General features: G+C 48.3%; 1 protein-coding gene across 1 annotated transcript in view; it reads left to right on the forward strand.

Moving 5' to 3' along the window:
- Positions 1-20,771, forward strand: part of TRPC7 (transient receptor potential cation channel subfamily C member 7) — a 118,471-nt gene that overhangs the window by 77,783 nt on the left and 19,917 nt on the right. Inside the window, exons 5-6 of the mRNA XM_081827024.1 lie at positions 5,259-5,492; positions 9,403-9,667. Of these exons, the coding sequence (XP_081683150.1) occupies positions 5,259-5,492; positions 9,403-9,667 (499 nt within the window). The remainder of the gene's footprint in view (positions 1-5,258; positions 5,493-9,402; positions 9,668-20,771) is intronic.

Below are 20,771 nucleotides of genomic sequence, written 5' to 3' on the forward strand. Positions count from 1 at the left end.
TGTAAATGCCCAGCATAGTAGGAAAATACACTTAAAGGGCTGCAGAAAAGAGCTTGGGACTGGGTGTCAGAAAACCCAGTCCTGTGTCCCTTTCTCCTTGGTGGCCCTGCCTGTCTGAATTTCACTTTTCACGTGTGTAAAATGTTAGGATCAAGCTCTCCCTCACCCCACCCACCAGGGTTATAAACTCTCCAAGGGCAGTGCTAAGTCTTAGCTCCAGGATCACACAGCGAAGTTTGGCCAAGAATGAACTTATAAAATCCTATGGGCTGGGTTCCTCACCTAATTCATTGTTTTGATGGCTTCTTCATTTATTCAGATCAATTTCCAAGCAGACCACTCCAGTCATCTTTCCAAAGTTTCTCCCATCAAGTGAGACCAGGTATCTGCTCTGCTTATCACCTTTCAGGATTATCTAGCTGCTCAGGGTGAAGCCCTGTCTCCCCCTCATGGCCTGAAGGAAGCCTATTGATGGTCTACTTGGGCCTTCACTAACCTTCCCTGCTACCAATCGTCAGCCTCTTCAAGTCCCCTGGAAGAGCCTGTCCTCCCACACTCCCATGGCCACTATCTGGAACTCTATGCCAGCCCCTACTCCTTGACCTAACTCCTGGTTCCTCACACCAAGTGTCACCTCCTCCATGAATTCACTCCATCAGCGAACAAATACAAGTTGTTCCGGGAACTCTGCTGGGTCTCATGATTATAACACTGTCTGCTCTTATCCCTGTGTCTCCACAAACAATCCCTGGGCATTTTCATTACAGCATCTGTCACCCTGGAGCATTCATCATTGCTTGTGATACATTTGTCTCCAGTGCTAGGCTGAGCTTGCTAGGGAAGGGCTTTCATCTTGGTTGTGGTGTCCCTAGAATGGTGGCTGGCACTGAGTCAGCACTCAACAATGTCTATTAAGTGGGTGGATGAGTTCCCAACCAGTAAGAGTAAGCTTGTGCCTAGTAGTGGGCATGGTAGGTGACAGCCCAGCAGAGAGCAAGGTCCTGCAGTGCCTGTGTGCCTTTGGACAACGTACTTGCCATCTTCATACATAAGTTTTTTCACCTGTAAGGTGGAGATAATTACAGTTTAACCAGCTATCATGCTATTAGGAAGGTTTACTGTTGCTCAAGTGCTGAGCACAGGGCCTGGCACCTAGCAGGTGCACAGCACTTACTAACTACTAAAATGAGAGAAGAGAAAGAGGAAGAGCTTTGTTGAGAAATTTTTAAATCTATTAATATCATCAACTGAATCCCAAATATGTATGAGGCCCAGATTTGTTGCAAAGGACCTGCCACTGAGATAGTATTTGGATGTCAGAGCTTGAGGGCATATTCTCCCTCCTGTGAATTCACAGAACATCCGCCCAAAAATGAGAAGCTGACCTGAAAGGACCAAAAGGCCTCCCAGGAGGTGGTCTCCGAAGTCTGCTTTGCTGAGGACCCTGGGACAGAGTAGAGGATGCCCTGGGGTCAAGACCACTTAAGGAATGTGCATATTTAAAGTCTCACAGAATTCTGACGGGGGATCCCTTCAAAATAGCATCTGAAGCATGGATGGGAGTGAACCCCCTTTTGAACTGACAAGCTCCATCTCAGCAGCCTGCAGGCCGTTATTCAGAACCTGCCCAAATGAAGCTACTCCTTTCCCCCAAGGCTTCCCAGCCTGTTCCACTGTCAGCCATCCTCATTAATTATCAGTGACCTTGTTCTCCGGGCTCCGGGGCATCCCTGAGTGAAGGGGATTTTGCCTGAAGGAGGTTCCAGTGCCCAGCATCCTTACTCCTGAGCCCCTGGGCTCTAAACACTCCTCTGATTGACAAGCTGGAGGCAAGAGACTGTCACACTCAGCTTTGGATAGAAAATGCTGACCTACCCTCAGCCCCTTGGAAGTAAGGGGCCTAATTTCACTCACTGAAGTACTTAATTTCACATGTTTCTTTTTTCATTAAGCATTCCTGCTGCTCAAACCCTTGGGCCCATGCTTTTACTCATGGCCTTAGAATAATTTAAATTAGCCTGAGTGAGTTAATATTTAAATCTAGTAAAACTGACAAGGGCATTTGACTATGGAGGAAATGATTTGCAATACCCAATGAGAAGCTACTTATATTGGTCCAAAAAGTCAGTTTTCTATAAGCAATTTGCATTTCAGATTCATAGAACTTTTGGTGCTTGAAATTACCCCTAAATTCCAAGAATACCAAGAGACTTTTCTAAGGTCACATACCCAGTAGGTGGCCAAAGCTAGAACCTGAACCCAGGGCTTCCTGAATTAAGGCCAGTGACAGCCCTAAGTCATAGCCTGCAACTGTCCTAGTGCCCAGCTAAAAGCACTTCCACGAAGACATCAGGAATTTTAATTTGAGGGTAGCCAAGAGCAATAAACATTACTTCTTCCAGCCTGTAATGGTTTTTCTAAAAACATTTCTAAAATATCTATTCGAACTGGCCCAATTGAAAGTAATCTCAGTGTTAAGAAAATTATTACTTTGCTGAATTACCATACAAATTTTGAAAGGGTAAGCTTGAGAAGGGTGGTTTGCGAAGAAAAAAAAAAAAAAAGGCAAGGTGGGGAGTGGGGGTGTCTTGTAAACAAACCTGCAATGTTTTGGGATATTTCCTATTGTGCAGACTCTGATGTGATACAGACAGGCTGATCTTAGAATCTATTTCATCAAACAAAGCCACAATTCCTCTAAACAGATGCTCTCAAATTACTATTCTCCTTAGAGAAACATTTAGTTTCAATTCCTCCTATATAATGGACCACTTTCACCAGAAAAGGGAAAACTCTGATTAAAACTGTCCCTGGGCAGAGGAGAGATGATCTAGTGTGGCCAGATGACCAAGTCAGCCATGCTTGCCCTGTGACCAAGATAGCCATGCTTCTGTGCCCATGACTGTTTGTCAGCTCCTAGTATCATCCTTGACTCCAGGCTTCGTAGGCAGCTAAGTCCTCAAAGGCCACTGTATTATAATGTGGTCATCTGCCAGTGTGCTTGGGCTTGAGGTCTGGAGGAGACAGAAAAAGGAACACCAGCAATTGGCTGGGGTTGGAACTGTTGGGGGACTGCTGGGGAGACCTCCTTTGCTGAAATCCAGGGCGTATGGACACAGAGATCACAGGAAGCTCTGACAGCCCAGCTCTGCAGTCTGGACTTTATCTTAGGGTTGAGGAGTATACTGCCGGAGTAAGTGACCATGATCCAACCTGTACTTGAGGAGGTAAGGAGAAAGAAGTGAAAAGTGAGAGAGCAGGATGGATCTGGGAGTCCACCAGAGGAGGATCTGCAGAACTGCCGTGATCCATGGGGACAGCCTGAGGAGTCAGGACTGCAAGAGAGGGGGTAGTGGGCAATGGTGGGACTGAGGTAGGGAGGGATGGGGAGGCCAACTTAGGATATGGAGTATTTCTGGCACTGGCAGGACATCCACTTAGAGCAGTCTCTCTGTATAGTGGAAATACAGCTTTCAAGCACCTAAGAAAAATTGGAAATTATCTACTTGTGGGACATCTGCAAGGAAATGAAGGACAAAGCTGTAAGGGTGGACATCCTTACTCAAGGACAGAGGGAAAAACGAGAATGGCCAAAACCCTGGAAAGCAACAGCCTTTAAGGGATGGGGGGGTTGGAGGATGAGAAGCAACAAAGGAGGATGAGGAGGGCCAGTGAGAGAGGGAAGAGGCTATGGGAAGGCAAGCCCTCATGTCTGATGCGTAGGAGCCAGGGAAGTGCCAAAAGAGGCAGGCAGTGTTAACCTTTTGGGAGTGAGTAGGTGGTGAGTGAAACCATTTCACTCACCAACCACTTAGCCATTCTCTTACTACATTACTTCCTAAGTATGCAGGCTAAGTGTAGTGCATAGCATGGGCTGGTTCTGCATCAACTCTCTCCCAGGTTTGAGTAGCTACAGAGACTCCCTAATGTCATTTACAAAATATTCAAGAATCTTTTCTACACATTACTAGTTTTGAATCCAATTTTATCTCCTGAAGAGGCAGAATAACATAGTGGTCAAGAGCACAGACGACTGGGGCAGACCTCCTAGATTCAAATTCCAGATCTCCTGCTTCCTAGCTGGGCACAGAACAACTCTCTGTACCTAATGAAACATTAGCTATAAAACTGAGATAACAGGATGTACTTCATGGTATTGTTGCAAAGATTTAACTGAGTTAATATATACATGCACAAAACAGTGCCTGGCACATAGGAAGTGCTCAAAATGTTATTGTATCATTAAGTTTTAATAATCTAAATCATTTTGTTTTTAACAATCAATAAAGATGAAGATAGAGAATAGCAGTATTTAATAGAAATATAGTGCAAGTCATACATAAGCCACATACTTAATTTCAAATTTTCTAGTAGACTCATAATAAAAATAGTAAAATTAATATTTAACCCAATTTATCTAAAATATTGTCACTTCAATGTGTGATTGATATAAAAAAATTTAGATATTTTACTTTTTATGAAGTCTTTGATATCTGGTATGGTATATTACACTTATACATAATCTCTCATTCAAACAGCCACATTTCAAGTGCTCAATACCCACATGTGATTAGTGGCCACCATATTGGCAGCACAGGTATAGAGGGATACACACCAAACTGTTACTCTAGGTCACCTCGCAGGGCTGGCTTAGAGATGAGGTAGCGGAACTAGCAACATTTTGTTTACATACCTCTACGTTATTTAATATGTAACAATTAAGACATGTTTTTAAAACCCAGCAAGTTAAAAAAAACTAACGACCCAAACCTAATGTTCACTGAAACGATCACCAAAATATAGAACGTGTTCGAATGTGGAAGTTAGGAGAACGGGGTTCTAGGTCACATATGGGACCTTCAAAAAGCCCTTTCCCATTTTCGGACCTCAGTTTCCTTACATTTCATTTAGAACCGGACGATTCCTTAAGACCTCTCAGTTCTTAAAATGCACAAATGTTGGACGCTCTATTTCTCCTACATTACCTCCAAGAATCTATAAGAGGATGAGAACCGTCTCCTCACTTCTGGAGATGGTTTATCTGTAAGCAGAGGGGCAGGTGACACGTCTTCACGCGGTCTGAGAATTTCCTGTTTCCTTTCCTTTGAAGCCAGGTTTCCGTTTGCTGCTGGCTATGAACATTCTCAGCTCTTAAAAGCTCACACTTACATTCGTCCCCTGGTTCTCTCCGTGCCCCGCTGTGGTCACAAATGCCAAGGGAACTGGAAAATGAGCCTGACCTTCTCACTCTCCCTCAGGAATGATTTGGTCCGAATGCAAGGAAATCTGGGAGGAGGGGCCGCGGGAGTACGTGCTCCACCTGTGGAACCTGCTGGATTTCGGGATGCTGTCCATCTTCGTGGCCTCCTTCACCGCCAGGTTCATGGCCTTCCTGAAGGCCAGCGAGGCCCAGCTGTACGTGGACCAACACGTGCAGGACGACACGCTGCACAACGTCTCACTTCCGCCGGAAGTGGCGTACTTCACCTACGGTGAGCCGGAGGGCGGTGCTCCGCCGTGTCCCGCCCCACGCTCCCGGGACGTGGCCACGGGCTCTTAGCGCCACTCCACATGCAGATCCCCTTCCCAAACAGTCCTACTTCGTGCAGCACAGCGAGCTTCTTAGAACGTGGAATTAGTGACTATTTTTTTATGTGTTAAGAAGGATAGATTTGTTTTGGAAAGGATCTGGAACGTTTCTGGGAGTTTCTTTTTTTTCTCTTTTTTTAAAAGATTTTATTTATTTATTTATTTGTGAGAGAGAGAGAGAGCACACAAGCAGGGGGAGCGGCAGGCAGAGGGAGAAGCAGGCTCCCTGCTGAACAAGGAGCCCAATGTGGGACTCAATCCTAGGACCCTGGGATAATGACCTGAGCCACCCAGGCACCCCCAAAGATCTCATTTCTGGTATGGATCCAGGAGCACTAAGGGGAAATGTAGAGATGGAAGAAATGTCCTTCTATATTGGATCCCTGTGTTTCGTGCAAAGATAGGCCCTTGATTCCCCAATTCAAAAGTTCCTTTCTCGTGGCCAAAGTAGTTTTTTGGAGTTGCCTTAATTCTTTCAAACGACAAGGCCATACAGTGTGAGGTAGTAGATTGAAAATTTAGGAAGAGTAAGAGTTGTAGCATCCATTTATTGAGGACTTACTAGGTGCCAGGAACTGTATAGACATATTATACCATAAACTCCAATCCTTGCAAAAGGTCTTTTCTGTCCCTATTTTACAGATGATGAAATGGGTTTCCATGGCAGGACTCACAATGTTCTCAGAAATACAGGAATGCCTTGGATAGCAAGGGATCCTGGCCCAACATGAATTGAAAACCATGCAGAATGGCAAAGTACTTATGTCGCCAGCCCTTGGAGTTACACGTGGATTCAAACCCTACTTCTATAGCTTACTCTGAGACTTTTGTTTACTTAACGTTTCTGAGCCTTTATTTTCTCATAAGTAAAACCAGGATAATACCCAAGTCAAAAAGTTTGTTTTACAGATTAAATAGTGCATATGAAGAATTTTGCACCGTGCTCTGAAAATATTAAATGTTCACTAAATGGTAACAGTTATTATCAATACTGCCTATTGGTTCATTTTCCTGCTCTAACACGGTACTTTCTGTTCTAAAAGAGAAAGAGGAGTGGAGAGAAGAAACAGATCTCTTTTATTGTTCCCAGTAAATTAGCTGGACACTTAGGCATTCATTAATGGCCACTGCTACATCTGAAGGGTTTGAGTGTCAAAAGTCCCTGTTAGATGAAGTCACATGGCTCCTGTGTCCTCAAAAATGTTCGTGGTCAGGTAAAGCAGTGAGCTGCCAAGGGCCGGCCATTTACCACAGTAGTTGCTACCCATATTCTATATAGATCACGTTGCACAGATCATGCCACACGTAAATGTGGTAAGGACACACCTCCTGAGAAACGGGGAGTCTTCTCGTATTACAAACCATTCACTCTTTGTTGATTGGTTTAGCAAATTCAGATTTGTTAAAGGCCAAATGGGCTTGTATATTTTCCCCTCTGGGCCATTCAGGGTTCATCAATGAAAGATGAGAGAATCTTGATACTAAATTGGATAATTTTCTTAATGCCCTGATTCAGGCTGCAGTATTGTCCACTTGTGACTTCTGTTCCTATTAAGGATTGTGTTAAGGTCTCACCCAACTGCAAAGTACTGCACATTGTTGCCCTTGCTTTGAGATTCACCCTGTGCCCTTGGAAATCTTTTGGCTCATAGTGGGCCCTTGTGCTCCAGTTGTGGAGCGAGAGAGCCCCCTGGTGGCCAGCAAGGCAGTGGTGCCTTCCAACCTCTACAGCTCCAAATAGGCAGATTCCAGTTTTCCAGGTTGTGATAGGGCAATTTTTCTCATGGAAAGAGCTCCAAAAAGAAGAAAATCCCTTTGTCTGAATCATCACACTGCTCTTCGCTTTTACACCCATTGTAACTCTTACCAGCCAGTCCAAGTAGAACACTTTTTACTAGAAGTCCTGACCTAGTCACCGGGGTCTGAGGACAGCTAAATCTATCTTACTAGATAATAGAAGTGGCTTTTATTATTACAGCTGAGGTTTAATATGTAAATTATAGGACGGGGGAGAAAAAGAAATTCCTTTTTGGTGTCTCTTTGTAGAAGCCAAGTCTTATTTCATGTTACCCAAATGTGTTATTTATCCTTGGAGGGTGACAGATATATTGGAAAAACATAATTTGTTCTCCTTACTTGTCTTTCCTGGACTTCTGAGTTATGACCTTGATGAGAACATAGAGTCTATAATTTTAATTGTATTTCCAAATGTAATTTAGAATACACTACGTGAAACTTCGTAGCAAATAGAGGCCTGGTTTCCCTTACTAAAGGTTTCTTGCTGCTCTTTATTATTATAATTGTTTAACACAGTCTAGCCTTGAAAATAAAGGATAAAATTCCTCCTTCATTTCCCTTGGGGTTGCCAAGAATTGCTATGTAATCTCCTTGCTATCTGCATTTACCTGGCTATGACAAGGACCCCATACTCCTAATCCAATCTTGCAAATGGCAATAATAATATCTACTCTACAGGGCTGTCACTAAAATTACAGCTAATGTACATGTAAGAGCTAATTTCAGTTTCTCAGTGTTTCTCAGTTTAAGTTTCACTTAGCATTTCTCAACAGGGAGACCCTTGGCTTTTTCAGCAGAGCAATTTTCATGGTACAGGTCTGTCTAGAGCATTGCAGGGTATTAGCATCTCAGTAATATTCCTGCCCCAGCGTTGTGATAACTGCAGGCACCCACATACAGTTCCCGAGGATGAAGATGCTGCCCTCACCAGAGAACCACTGTGTGTCCTGACACATAGCAGGGAGCCTTATTAGTGATGGATGCCACTCCTTGTGCCATAGGAACACTTCACAGCTTTGTTCTGCTGTAGGAATACACTCTGGACAGCTCAGACCCACACAAGAGGCCACAAGCAGAAACTCCACAGCCCAGGATCGGTCCCAGGACTCTTGCCACCTGGAACAGGGCTGTCATGGCAAACCTGGATGACTGGTCGCCATATTGGAGACCTTCGCTGAAACCCAGAACAACTCTTCCAGACATACACAGCCTGAGAAACAAAACCCAAGAGCATTTTCTCAGGCAAGATCCAGATTCCTGGCCCTTGTGTGGGCTCGAGTGTTCTGATTTGTGGCCAGTCCAAACTTGTGGTATTTCAGTCAGTCATTTAACAAACATTTAGCAACACCTGCTGTGTGTGAGACCCTATGCTAAGCACTTTACATATATAGGGTTGCATTTCATCCTCAATGACAGCTCTGTGAGGTTGATGTTATTATCCCCAATTTACAAATGGAGAAAATCCGGTTCCAAAAGGTTAATTGACTTGCTGGCATTCATACAGCCACACTGTCAACCTTGGGTCTATCTGACTCCAAGCCCATGCTCCTCGCCACTACTTCCCCATGCTGCTTCCCCAGTGGATGGGACGTCCTCGGCTGGTGGAGCTCAAACACGGGCAAGGAGGACAGAAGAGTGAGCAGCATGGAAAGGTCCATGACAGAGGGTGCACAGGATACTGCAGGAGCAAAGAGAGGAATGGGGAGCCTGTCCCAGGTTGTGGGAGTCACAGAAGGCTTCCTGAGAGAGCTGACACCTGACCAGAGTCTTAAAGGATGAGTATGAATGAAGCGGCCTTGAAGTGAGGGCAGGGTGTTCCCAGCAGATGGACCAGCACATTCCCAGAGGGAGGGTGACACCTTCAGTGTATTGGGATCAACTTCAAGACAAGGGCAGGAATGGCAATGATGAGGTCAGCCACCTCGAAAGATGCCTAACTGGTTTCTCCGCCAGAGAAAAGTCAGCACAGCAGATCCTGTCTCCCCGCGATGAGTAACCCAGATTGTTTTCTTTCAGCCAGGGACAAGTGGTGGCCTTCAGACCCTCAGATCATATCAGAAGGGCTGTATGCGATCGCTGTCGTGCTGAGCTTCTCTCGAATCGCGTACATCCTGCCAGCCAACGAGAGTTTCGGGCCCCTGCAGATCTCACTGGGGAGAACCGTGAAAGATATCTTCAAGTTCATGGTCATTTTCATCATGGTATTTGTGGCCTTCATGATTGGGATGTTCAATCTCTACTCCTACTACCGAGGTGCAAAGTACAACCCAGCGTTTACAACGTGAGTATACCAGGGCTCTCTTCGGAGGGTCTCGTGGGCTCCCCGGGAATCCTTAGGAGTCTCTCGCAGGCAGCTCCTTGCAGAGACTCATGTTTCCTTGGTATTTCTACAAGTTACAGGCAACCTTCTTTAAGGGTGGCTTAGAGGTCAGGTTCTGGAGTTGAAAGAATCCATTTTTTAAGCTATATTAAATCTTCGTTTTTGCTACTTACATGCTGTGCAGCCATGAGCATGTTTCTTAACTTCTCTGAGCTTCCGTTTCCTTATCTTTAAAATGAGGATAAAAATAATACCTGCTTAATAGGGATAGTATGAAGATTCAGGGAGATGATACGGCGGCCAAACAGTATACTCTCAATACGTGAAAGGAATTATTATTACTATTATCATCGTGTTCACCTGTGCTACCTAGAAAACAGAGCCCGGGGCAAATGTTGTATGCCAACACTTTACTGGAGAAAGGCAGTTGCAACCCAAATGCAATAAGACTGAAGGAAAAAGAAAAGTGAGGCGGGGGACGAGGGAGAGCAGATACAGGATGCTGACCTGGCCACCATCTATCAGAACGTACAACTCGGTCATGACACACTCTCTGGGGAGATTATACGGAAACATCGCATCTCCGAATAGCCCATCAGAATGAGGAATAGACAATTTATCAGGCAGAGCCTTCCCATCTGCTGTCTTCCATTAATCAGATTCACTCCAGAGGACATGAACTCCCCTACCCTTCCAGGACAGCCGTGGGGAAGCCAGGGCCACATAGCATGAGGGGGTAGGTGTGCGAGTGCGTACAGGTCAGCAGCTCTGTACGCCTGGCTGGGCCAGCCAGGTCCGGGGCGTGGACACTGAGCAAGTCCAGCAGTGTCACGTGCCTCAGCAGCAGTGGGGAAGGCTCAGGCAGGGAGGGAAGAGGCACGTGCGCCAGCCTGAAGAAAGCCACCGTTGGGCCAACTAACATCAGGGTCCAGAAGTAGCTGCCACACGCAGAGCAAGACGGGTGCCAGAGCCTCCCGCGTGGAGGTGGTTTTGGAGCTCCCGAGCCTGTGTCCACGCAGACTTAGGGCTCCCCCCGCCGGGGGGGATGCCAGACAGTGTCCTGGAGGCCCGTCAGTAGCACTGAGCAGTGGTCTAGGAGAAGAGTCAGGCAGACCTGAGTTCATCCGGACACAGGCGTTTACTGGCTGATGACCTTATGCCAAGTCACTTGATTTATCCGTGCCTCTCTGTCCTCACCTATAAAATGGAAATGACTCTCTGCCTTGTTCATAAATAACCTTAGGAATAAATGAGGGGGTTACGTAAAGGGCCTGCGGCACTGAAGTCTTTCCAGTCTAGGTCTTTCCCCCGGCCCACCCAGGCTCAGAACTCCTCCCTGCCTTCTTCAGGCTCCCGCCCAGAATCTTGAGGGAAAGACAGTCATGCCTCCAGGCACAAGCATGACAGCTGGGACCTGCAGGGCTAGCACTGCTGACATGGGGCCCCAGGAAACCTGAGGGGCCTGAGATTTGTTTCCCAGTAGGTGAAAATGACTGAGCCCAGCCACACAGGTTTCCTGAGCAATTCCCAGCTCACAGCACAGCCTCACTTTCTCCTTCTTCTGAGAAATCGCCCATCAGGGGAAAAGGCTTAACTCTGAGAACCCAGACCCAGTGCACTGAGCGTTGTCCCCCTCAGCTCAGAATCATGGACTACGCTGCCCCACCCATGGGAACCACCTAGAAGCATGGGACCCTGGTGCTGCTGAACCACAGAAGCTGTTACTCTATGGGACAGAGAAGTAGTGTGTGTTTACACAGAGCAGGTGCCTGGCCCAGAGCAGAGAGATGCACCTGAGAAGTGTCTGGCTGTGCCCTCAGCCCACAGCAGCCCACGGCCCAGACACACTAGGTGTGAGTCTGAGCTCTCCTCTCCCTGGCTGTGTGGCCTTGGGCAAGTGCATAAATCCCCTGGGCCTCAATGTCCCCTGCAGCTCTGAAGTAAGAATACTAAGATGGCCAACCTAACAGGATTGTTGTAAGGACTCCGTAAGACGCAGTATTAAATACCATGTGTGGCATGCAGTGAAGCTTCTGTGAATGGCAGTGATGATCATGGAAATGGTGAATAAGGACAGGGGAGGGAGGAGAAGCTGCAAGCACAGATACCTGGGTACTGATCTGGCTCTACGGGACCCTTTCTGAGCAGTGGCTTCGCTAACAAACTGTGGTCCAGATCAGGCCAGATACATCATTGATTGAGCCGGACTACTTTATATGGCTCCCATACTCAGTGATTAGCTGTGGGGGGAATGAGATAAGTTTGAATCGCCCAAAAGCAAATTTGCTCTAGATCTGCCAGATGTAGCCACTCAGCATGGGAGGCATTGTGACTGAAGGACAGTCAAGCTGTCAGTCAACAAACCAAGGCCTCGATGTCCCTTCTGTGTTTCTAGTCTAGCACAATGCCTTGCGCACACAGTAGGGCTCATTAAACTCTTCACGAACGTGAATGATAGAAGGAACAGGAGAAACAAAGCCAGGCTCAAGGCGGTAGGGTAAACATTGGACTGAGAATCTGACTACGTGAACTTGGGTTCCATTTCTCCTGGGCTGGGTGTTCTGTGCAATCCCTCTTCCCGCTCCTCACGGGGAGCCTGCCCTACTGGCACATAGCTACTCAGAAGGTCAGTGCCAGGAGAAAATGAAAAAGATCATGACTTAAGGGCAGGGCTGGCCCGGCCACAATTCTCAGCTGGATGCCGCTCATCTATAGAGGGAATCTTTGGGATCAGGAAAAGCCATGGGAAAAGATGAAAGCGGAAGAGGAGCAATACAGTTGGTTTGTCCCAAGTCCTGGGAACCACATGGACACCTCTTAGACAGGAGGGACCCAACCAAAGAGGACCCAGGCCCCCCAGGATGGGGAAGGGAAGAAAAAGTGTGGCGGCAGCAGCAAGCACAGTAGAGAAAGAATGGGATATTTAGGGCCTTAGCAGTTCCTAAAATGGGACGTGCAGCGGCAAGGCAGTGTGATTGGACAGGGAAACAGTCAATAGAGCAGTGAAGTGCAGAGGAAAGAATGGATTTTTGTAAATGTCATCTTTTACCTTCTGACTGCTCCCCGGAGCATGTCCCCCTAAGAGATCTTTGATGAGCAAAAAGCCATGTTAGGATAAATGAGATGTGTGCTTTAGGGGACTCAGAACTATTCTGCGTGCCAGCTAGGCTGGTGATAAAGTCGAATGACCCCCCTAAGGTGAATGTTTGCTTCAGAGCAGCCCATCCTCAGGCTGCCCTGCCTAGCTCGGGATCTTCCCTCTGGCCCTCCCACAGGGGTGGGGGGTGTCTCTCCTGTGGAATTTTGAGCTTGGAGGGTAAGATGGGTCCCCTATCTGTTTCTACAGAGTCAGAAGACTCAATCCTCCAGAAGAGAAATCTGGGCTGGAGCACACTGCAGGTCAGGTATCCTTCCCCCAACCCCACACCTGCCATGTTCAAGGACAACTGGGGTTCCTAAAGACTGTTCAGGAGGCCCCTTTGAGAGTCAGCTGTTAGGAACTAAGAGACTGCTGCCCCATAAGAGCCCTGCTCACCCTAGGAGTGCAGTCCCCATTCAGATTGCAAAAGCCAGTCCCACCTGAATCCCACCAAGTTACAGCACTGTCCCAAATGAGAGAGGTGGGGACATTCTGGGACCAAAGGAAAGAGGAAGTCTCTCCACCAACTGCAGACCCTTAGCCCTAAGCCCAGCCCTCTTCTAACGCCCTACAGGTTCCAATTCTTCCCTCCCCACCCCAAATTCCCAATCCCTCCACCCAGCAGACCTCAGTGAGAGGGTTAGAAGAAAATAGACAGATTGAACTAACTCTGCCCAGGTATAAATAAACACACAGGATGAACAGTCTTACCTGAGATTGGTGGTTCTCAAACGGCACCAGACTCATCTGGGGAAATGGCTAAACTGGGGACTTCCCAGGCCTCACCCCCTAGAGAGTCTCATTGCAATAATAAGGGTGGGGCTGGGAAGTCTGCATTAACAAGTCACTGGGGGGCTCTGTGAAGTTGGTCCTAGGGGGCTACAGGGAGACATATGCTGATGCTATCCAACCTCATGCTTCCAGGGAGAGAAAGAGGCCACTCTCAACTATGCGCATTTCAAAAACAAAGGGCTTGTTAACCTAAGTGAGTGTCTTTTGGGTAGACTCTCTGGCTCTGCAGGTGGGATTTGTTTCTGTAGGTTCAAGTCGGAACAGGTAGCCAGATCAAGCAAGGAGTGAGCTCCGACAGAGTCTGTGAACAGTTCCCAACTTGTCAGCCTCCGTCAGAACCAAGGGTGCGCACAAAGATCTGGGTTGTTTTTCTCAGCTGCTGCTGTGTCGGGGCCTAGCTGAAGGGGTGCAGGGACATGAGTGCCTGGGTCATTGGCTGGTGAGCTGGGCCTGTCTGGGCATGACAGATTGTGCACCTGCCGGCAGCTCATTATCTCCAAGTCGCTTCTATGAGAAACTGCGAATGTCCAAAGGGGAGGGAGAGACGGCACTCAAACAAGTTTTATGCTCTCAGAGTACAAAATCAAAGTATCCCACGACAGGGGTCAGGAAGTAGAGAGAAAGCTGAGCAAGCCGCCAGAGACAGCTCTTTCTTGAAGAAAGTCTTTAAGAAAAGTTTTTGATTCTGTTAGGAATTTTGTTCTTATTAGGAACATATTTTGACTTTATCATGGAAGTCCGTCGACAGAGAGGATTTGCCTTTTGAGGGGGTTGTCTTGAGATTTTCAGCCTACAAACTCTAGGAAAACCGTGGGGTCCCAGCCCTCTGGTTATAGTGTTAGAAAAAGAGAGACGGGGAGCCTGGCTGGCATAGTCGGCTGGGCATCTGACTCTTGATCTCAGCTCAAGTCTTGATTTCAGGGTTGTGAATTCAGGCCCCCTGATGGGCTCCATGCTGGGCATGGAGCCTACTTTAAAAAAAAAAAAAAAGAGAGAGACAAAAAATCCTTGGCTCATGAATGAAATACAGCTAGGCAAGAATGCACACAAGAGCGGTAGCCTTCCCTATACTCTGATTGTGACCATGGCAGGGCAGGTCCACAGAGAAGAACAGGAGGGTCTGGGGGCAAGGGGGTGACCCAGAGCCAGGAAGTAAGGGCTCTCTGACACCACTCATGACTCACAATGGGCTCCTGGTCTCCCCTTTGGGTGAACTTGGCCTCCCCTACTTCATTCTGACTGGACATTAAATATGGGGCCTGCCTCCCAAAAAAATGAGCCAGCTATTCTTTTCGGCCAAGCCGTTGTGGAGTCAGCTTCATAGCACAGCTGGGTTGAGACTTTTCTAATCAAAAATAATACCTCTCCTAAGGTTATTCCGTCTCCCCAGGAATCATTTTAATGGAAGTAGCTTCAGCAGTGCTAAGCAAAATTAGAAGCTTCCGTTTTCCTTGACAGTTATGGAAAATTTGCACATTCTATAAAGGGAGAGACTCATAAGGCCACCAGGGGCAGGAGGCGCTGATTCAGCTCACCCAGCATCACAGAGCCACTGAAAAGCCAGCCCCTCCTTCCTGTGAATTTGGGGGGGGGGGCGGCCGCTGGGGCTGGGGGAGAAGCTCCTGCGGGCCCTGCCCACACATGGTCCACCCCGCCCAGCAATGCTGCATCACCCTGTTGTTGAACAACTTGTTGAACAAGCACATGATCTGCCCTCTCACGGAACCCTCCAAACCGTGGAATGACAGACACCTACCACCAGAAAACTAAGGCTCAGAGAGACACTAGACTGGCCCAAATCCCAGAGCCAAGGAGGGGATTTGAACCCAGATCTGCATGACTCCTATCCTCCACTTTTTGACCTGCAATTCCCAAGAGTGGGATCCCCACTCCCACAGTGGAGCCTCTGCTCTAAAGTGGAGGGGGGTCTCTTGAAAAATTGGGTCACTTTCCTGTGGCACCAAATTCTAAAGAAGAGCATACTGAATTCAGATGTGGTTATCATTGAGAACCTGACGGCTCTACGTAACTCATCTCTAAATACGCAGACTGTGTTTGCCCCCTGGGTAAAGTAGGCTTCTATTCCAAAGTACACTCATTTGTTTGACAACCATTATGGAGGAGCTATGCCAAGCCAAGTTCTGTGTTTGCCCTGGGGTCACAGAGATGAGTAAGACAATCCTCCTCTCCCTGTGGAATTCATAGACAAGTGGGGGATTCAGAAAAAAGTAGCATCAATTGTTACACCACATGATCATCATCAAAGGGTACTTGGGCAGCACAGTGAGGAAGAAGCACTGAACTCTGCCTGGCAGAGTCAGGGAAGGCTTCATGGAGGAGGTGGCTATGGAGGGTCATGGAGAATGACTAGGAGGGTATTCTAGCCTGTACAAGGTATAAAGGGGCAGAGGATTTTTGAAGAACTGCCAGTAAGGAAGATTTTGGGGAAACGAGGGAAGATTACATAAGACAATCCAGGAGGATCCAGATTCTGAAGGGTGTTAGGGTCCTGATAAGGTGTTAGAGTCTCTGCTAAGACCTTTTTAAAAGAAAGAAGATCTGCCTTTGGAGAGTGTGCTGGGGCAACTGTGTGAAGGATGGACTGGAAGGGGTGGGGGGTTTCATCATGAGTAAAAACAGCTCCTCACAGCTCCTCCCCTCACGGAACTTGCCAACTGGTTGGGAAGACAGACGCTAATCAAAAAAATCATAGGAACGAAGGCATGTTTATAAATTGAGATGCTCTGAAAGAAGGGAACTTGAGAGACAGGCAGCTTCCAAGAGAGCTGAACACGGTCTGTTGGGTGGCTGGGACAGGGAGCCACGTGAGAAAGGACAGGACCCTGAGGAGTGGCAGTGGGCTGGAGAAGGGACACTGGGGAGTCTGGAGTGGAGACGTGGTGTCTGACTGAATGTGGGGGTTGAGAGGGAAGGAGGATGTTTTCGGGGTTTTGACATTGGGAAGGCCCTAGAAGGATCTGGGGGAGACAGTCTGGAGGAGCATATTATGGGAAGAAAGCCAAGGTCCCTGGTGATTCAGGAGAGAAATGGGGGCTTTAACCTTCTGCAGGACCCATACGCAGCAGAGCTAAAGGCAAACACGCAGATCCAGGTGCACACTCAGTGTCTTGGGTGAAGTCCTTGTCCTAAGGGATGGAGGACCTGGAGGGCTTGAGAAGGAAGGCCCCATGCTCAGCACCAGAGGCCAAGCCGACACTTGCTAAAGGAACAACGTAGGCTCTTCAGCTAAAAATGCCACATTATGCTTTGCAAACAAAAGATTCTGAAATTTCCCTGGCCCACGAAAGAGAAAAAAGGGAGAGAGATGAGCCATATAAGCCCCAAGATATCTCTAAGGGAATGACGAGCCAGAGGGGCCTCCAGAGAGCCAGGGGCCATACCGCCAAGAAGGATCTGGCTGCAGAGGAGGTCCTGCTAGGGCAGCAGAGGCTGGATCCTATTGCCTGCCCGAGTAAAACTCACTATAACCAAGGGCTAGGTAAGAGGAACCAAGGAAACGTCACAGTGTGGCGTCACAGGACTGCGGCTGACTACCATGTTCTTTGGGCAGAGCATGCTAAATGTGTCTTTTGGTGGGAACCGGGAATGGAACCGGCCTACTGGGCTTCAGAAGGGACAGATTCTCCCGGGATTCCGGGTCAGCGTTGAAATCTGGGCATCTCTGATACAGAAGTGTTACGTCATATTTTACCGTATTTTGAAAGTTATAATCTCGCCTTTCATCTTTTAAATGCAAGCTGGGTATAAGGATTTGGGGGAATGAGGGAGCTTATTACGGCCACTGTCACGTGGAGACAGTAGTAAGAAGGTCCTCAGACGTGGCAGACCAGGCAGCCGTGGTCACTGAAGGGGTCCAGCTCAGGCTGAGAGAGGCCAGGCATCTGGAAATGACCATTATGGGTCAAAAAAGGAGTTTGAGTCTATTATAAGTTCTCATCTTTGCATAATTCTCCAGGAAGTGATAAAAATATAGATCTTTTCCTGGACTAGTTCAGAAGAATGATTACGCCTGTTATAGCAGGCATTCTACTATCATATAATATTTATTTATGCCCTCGCCTCATGTTTATTCATGACATGAAATTTTAAAAGCCTGGTACCTTTAAGCTTCTGAAACAGGCTGAGAGCCCACAAATGCATGAGGGAAAGGCTTGATGGTACACAGAAAATGTGCTCTCTTCGATGATGTCTTCCCAGCACATTTTCAGACCCTGCCCCACGTCCTCCATCTTGTTCTCAGACTAATCATCACCACCTCAACGGGGAGAAAGCCCTCCCTTTTTATCACTAACATTCGATTCTAGAAATGGGGTCAAACTCTCCTTCCTCAAAGTGACAGAGTGACAGGAGACCGGGTTGTCCAGGGTTAGCTCTAGAGATGCTATCAGAAGTATAGTTCTTGGGCAGGTCTGAAGCCAGCCGGCCAAGACCAAGTCACCTCATGCCTCAGTTTCCCAGCATTCAATCCTTCATTGACCAAAAATGTTGACTGAGTCCCTACTATGAGCCAGGCACTGTCTGTTACCAATGACAGAGCAGTGTGCGCGTCAGCAGGCCCTGCCCTCGTGGAGGTCACACTCCTCCATGAACAGGGAAAGAGGGACACACACACACACAAAAAGACAGTTTAAAGAATTAAACAAAGAGACAAAGAAGATCATTTAGGATTAAGTGCTGAGGGCTAGGAAAGAAAGAAAAATGCTGAGCGGAAGAGTAACTAGGGCAGCCTCCCCTATCTGAGCTGGTGACAATCGAGTTTACAGCCAGTGAGTGAGGAGGAGGAGGAGGGGAGGCCAGGTGGAGACAAGGGGGAAGGGCCTTCCAGGCTGAGGGAACAGCAGAGATCATGGCAGCCAGGGAGCCAGCGGGGATCCGTGAACGGGGTGGGGGTGGGGGATCGGGAGTCCGACCAGAAGGGGCCTTGAGGCCTCCCAGGGGACAGAAAAGATTGTCAACCCTGGGAAAGCCGCTCAAGAGGAGGGGCAGGATCTGATTGCTCTTTTCAAAGGGTTGTACTTAGAGTTGATTGTAGGCCAGGAGACACTTTCAGCCTGACGCTGGAGCCTCCTGGAGTTAAGAAGGAAAGAAAAAACTAACACCACTAACATTGATCACGTATTTGTTACGTGCCAAGCAGTATTTTACACACTTCCCAAGCATTCAGTTAACTCCTTGAATCCTCACAACAACCCTGTGAAGGAGAGATTGCAGTTTTCCCATTTTACAGCTAGAAAAACAGAGGCCCGGAGAGGCTGGGGTGTGGCCAGAAGCCCACACGCAAAGCCAGGTTTGCCTGACTGAGAAACTGTGCTCTGAGGGCCTCACCAACTCATCAGACAGAGTTCACTGAGTGCTTTGAGCAATGCCACGCTGCGTACCAGGGTCTGGAGTTTCAAGGGTGAAGAAAACACAGCTCTGCCCTCGAGGAGCAAGCAGGCTCCCAGGCGTCCCTGTAGGAATAAATCTGGGCTGCAGAGGCTTTGTGCACCCTCGTTCCTTGACACTGATTCTGGGGCGAGCCTCCTCTCCTTCTGGACACCCTGAATCCAACTCCTCATTTAGGACCGGGGATAAGGCAAGAGGTCACTCAGGGGACACAGGCTGGCGGGGCACGAGGGCTGAGGCTCAGACTTCCTTAGGCACTTGCCTCTCTGCGCTGACCTTCGAGCCTGGCCCAGCTGCTCTGGGTCTGCGGGTCCAGGCGTTAGAGAACCCCAGGGCTCTGGCGGGGGTCTCTGTACATCCCATGCACCGTCCTCCATCATCCCAGCCCGGACGGCAGGTAGGCATTGCAACTACCTCAAGAGGCCTCTAGCACAGCACCAGCTTTTGTCTCCCGAACCCGAGAAACAGCCTTTCGGGGAGCTAGCCTCCCGTTTAATTTTAGCCTGCTATGTGCAGCCTGGGGTAGGTAACTGAACCGAACTGTTTTGGGGGGAAGTGGGGAGGCAGAATTCCCACACCAGGGGAAGGGCATCATGGCATTCTGAAGCAGCAGCAATTTTCCTAACAATTGCCCCCAAACCCTCGCCGTGTTGATCAGTTTGTTCTCTGAGACCCATACACAACCGCCCCCTTGAGGCAACGTGTTATTAAAGCCCCATTATCCAGGCGAGACAGGCCTGGGAGAGAGCTGATTACGAGGCCCCTGCCTTCTGCCTGACAAGTCAATCCCAACCTTCCCCCCCCACACACACCCGCACAGTGGGAGCAGCATGAATCACCGCCCTCTTCAGCCTCACTCACAGGAGCTCTCCCTCCATTCCTTCACTAGGAGCACTGCTTTGGCTAGGGTGGCCTATGGACTCCACTTTCCAGTCCCTTCCACGACAAGCCAAGAGTCAAATGTCACGAGACAGCCCAGGCTGGAGAAGTCAGAAAGAGGATTTGCATGAAATCAAGGGTTTGTGATGATCTTTGCAGGTAGGAAGGAAGATAGGCTTGTTGGAGAGGGCAGCAGCCTATGAATGATTAGCTCCACTCAGCCCCGAGTGGCGGCCCCGGAGGGGCCGATGGGGCTGTGTGTGATCCTGGGTGAGGCCGGGCCGGCAGAGCACACTTGCCTACTCCAGCCTTGTAGCGTCCTGTCGCCCTGCGGGGTTTGCTTTAGCCTGGGACCTCCACAAGGGCAGAAGCAAGGTCTGGGCACCAGCGAATGGGCACCTGGTACACTGCTTGGCACATAGAGTTCAGTGGATATTAGGCAAATAAATGAATGAAAATACTAGCTACCATTTATAGGGTTTGCGTTATATCCTGTACCTATGTCCCTCGTGAGGCACCTCTATCCCCTCTCATAGGTGAGTGAACGGAGACTCAAAGAGGTGTGGTAACATGCCCAGATGTAAATAGCCAGTACGTGGTGGAGCTGGGATTTGAACCAAAGCATGCACCTTTGTTCTTCTCACTCCTCCAGCTATGTCTGTGAAGCTTCTCACGATGGACACAGTTGAAGGAACCGGGGACTAAGTCTGTAGGCAGCCAGAGTGGTTAGGAGGAGGATGCGGAGCCCATGACCACTCTCCCTTTGAGTAAAGAACCTCACATTTAGCCTCGAGACCAACTGGTTGACAGTAGAGGCTTTTGGTGAGACAAGTGGCTTCATGGTGATTA

This window comes from Leptonychotes weddellii, chromosome 7 (assembly GCF_054177405.1).
Source record: "Leptonychotes weddellii isolate Sample4059 chromosome 7, ASM5417740v2, whole genome shotgun sequence".
In the NCBI taxonomy this organism is placed as follows: domain Eukaryota; kingdom Metazoa; phylum Chordata; class Mammalia; order Carnivora; family Phocidae; genus Leptonychotes; species Leptonychotes weddellii.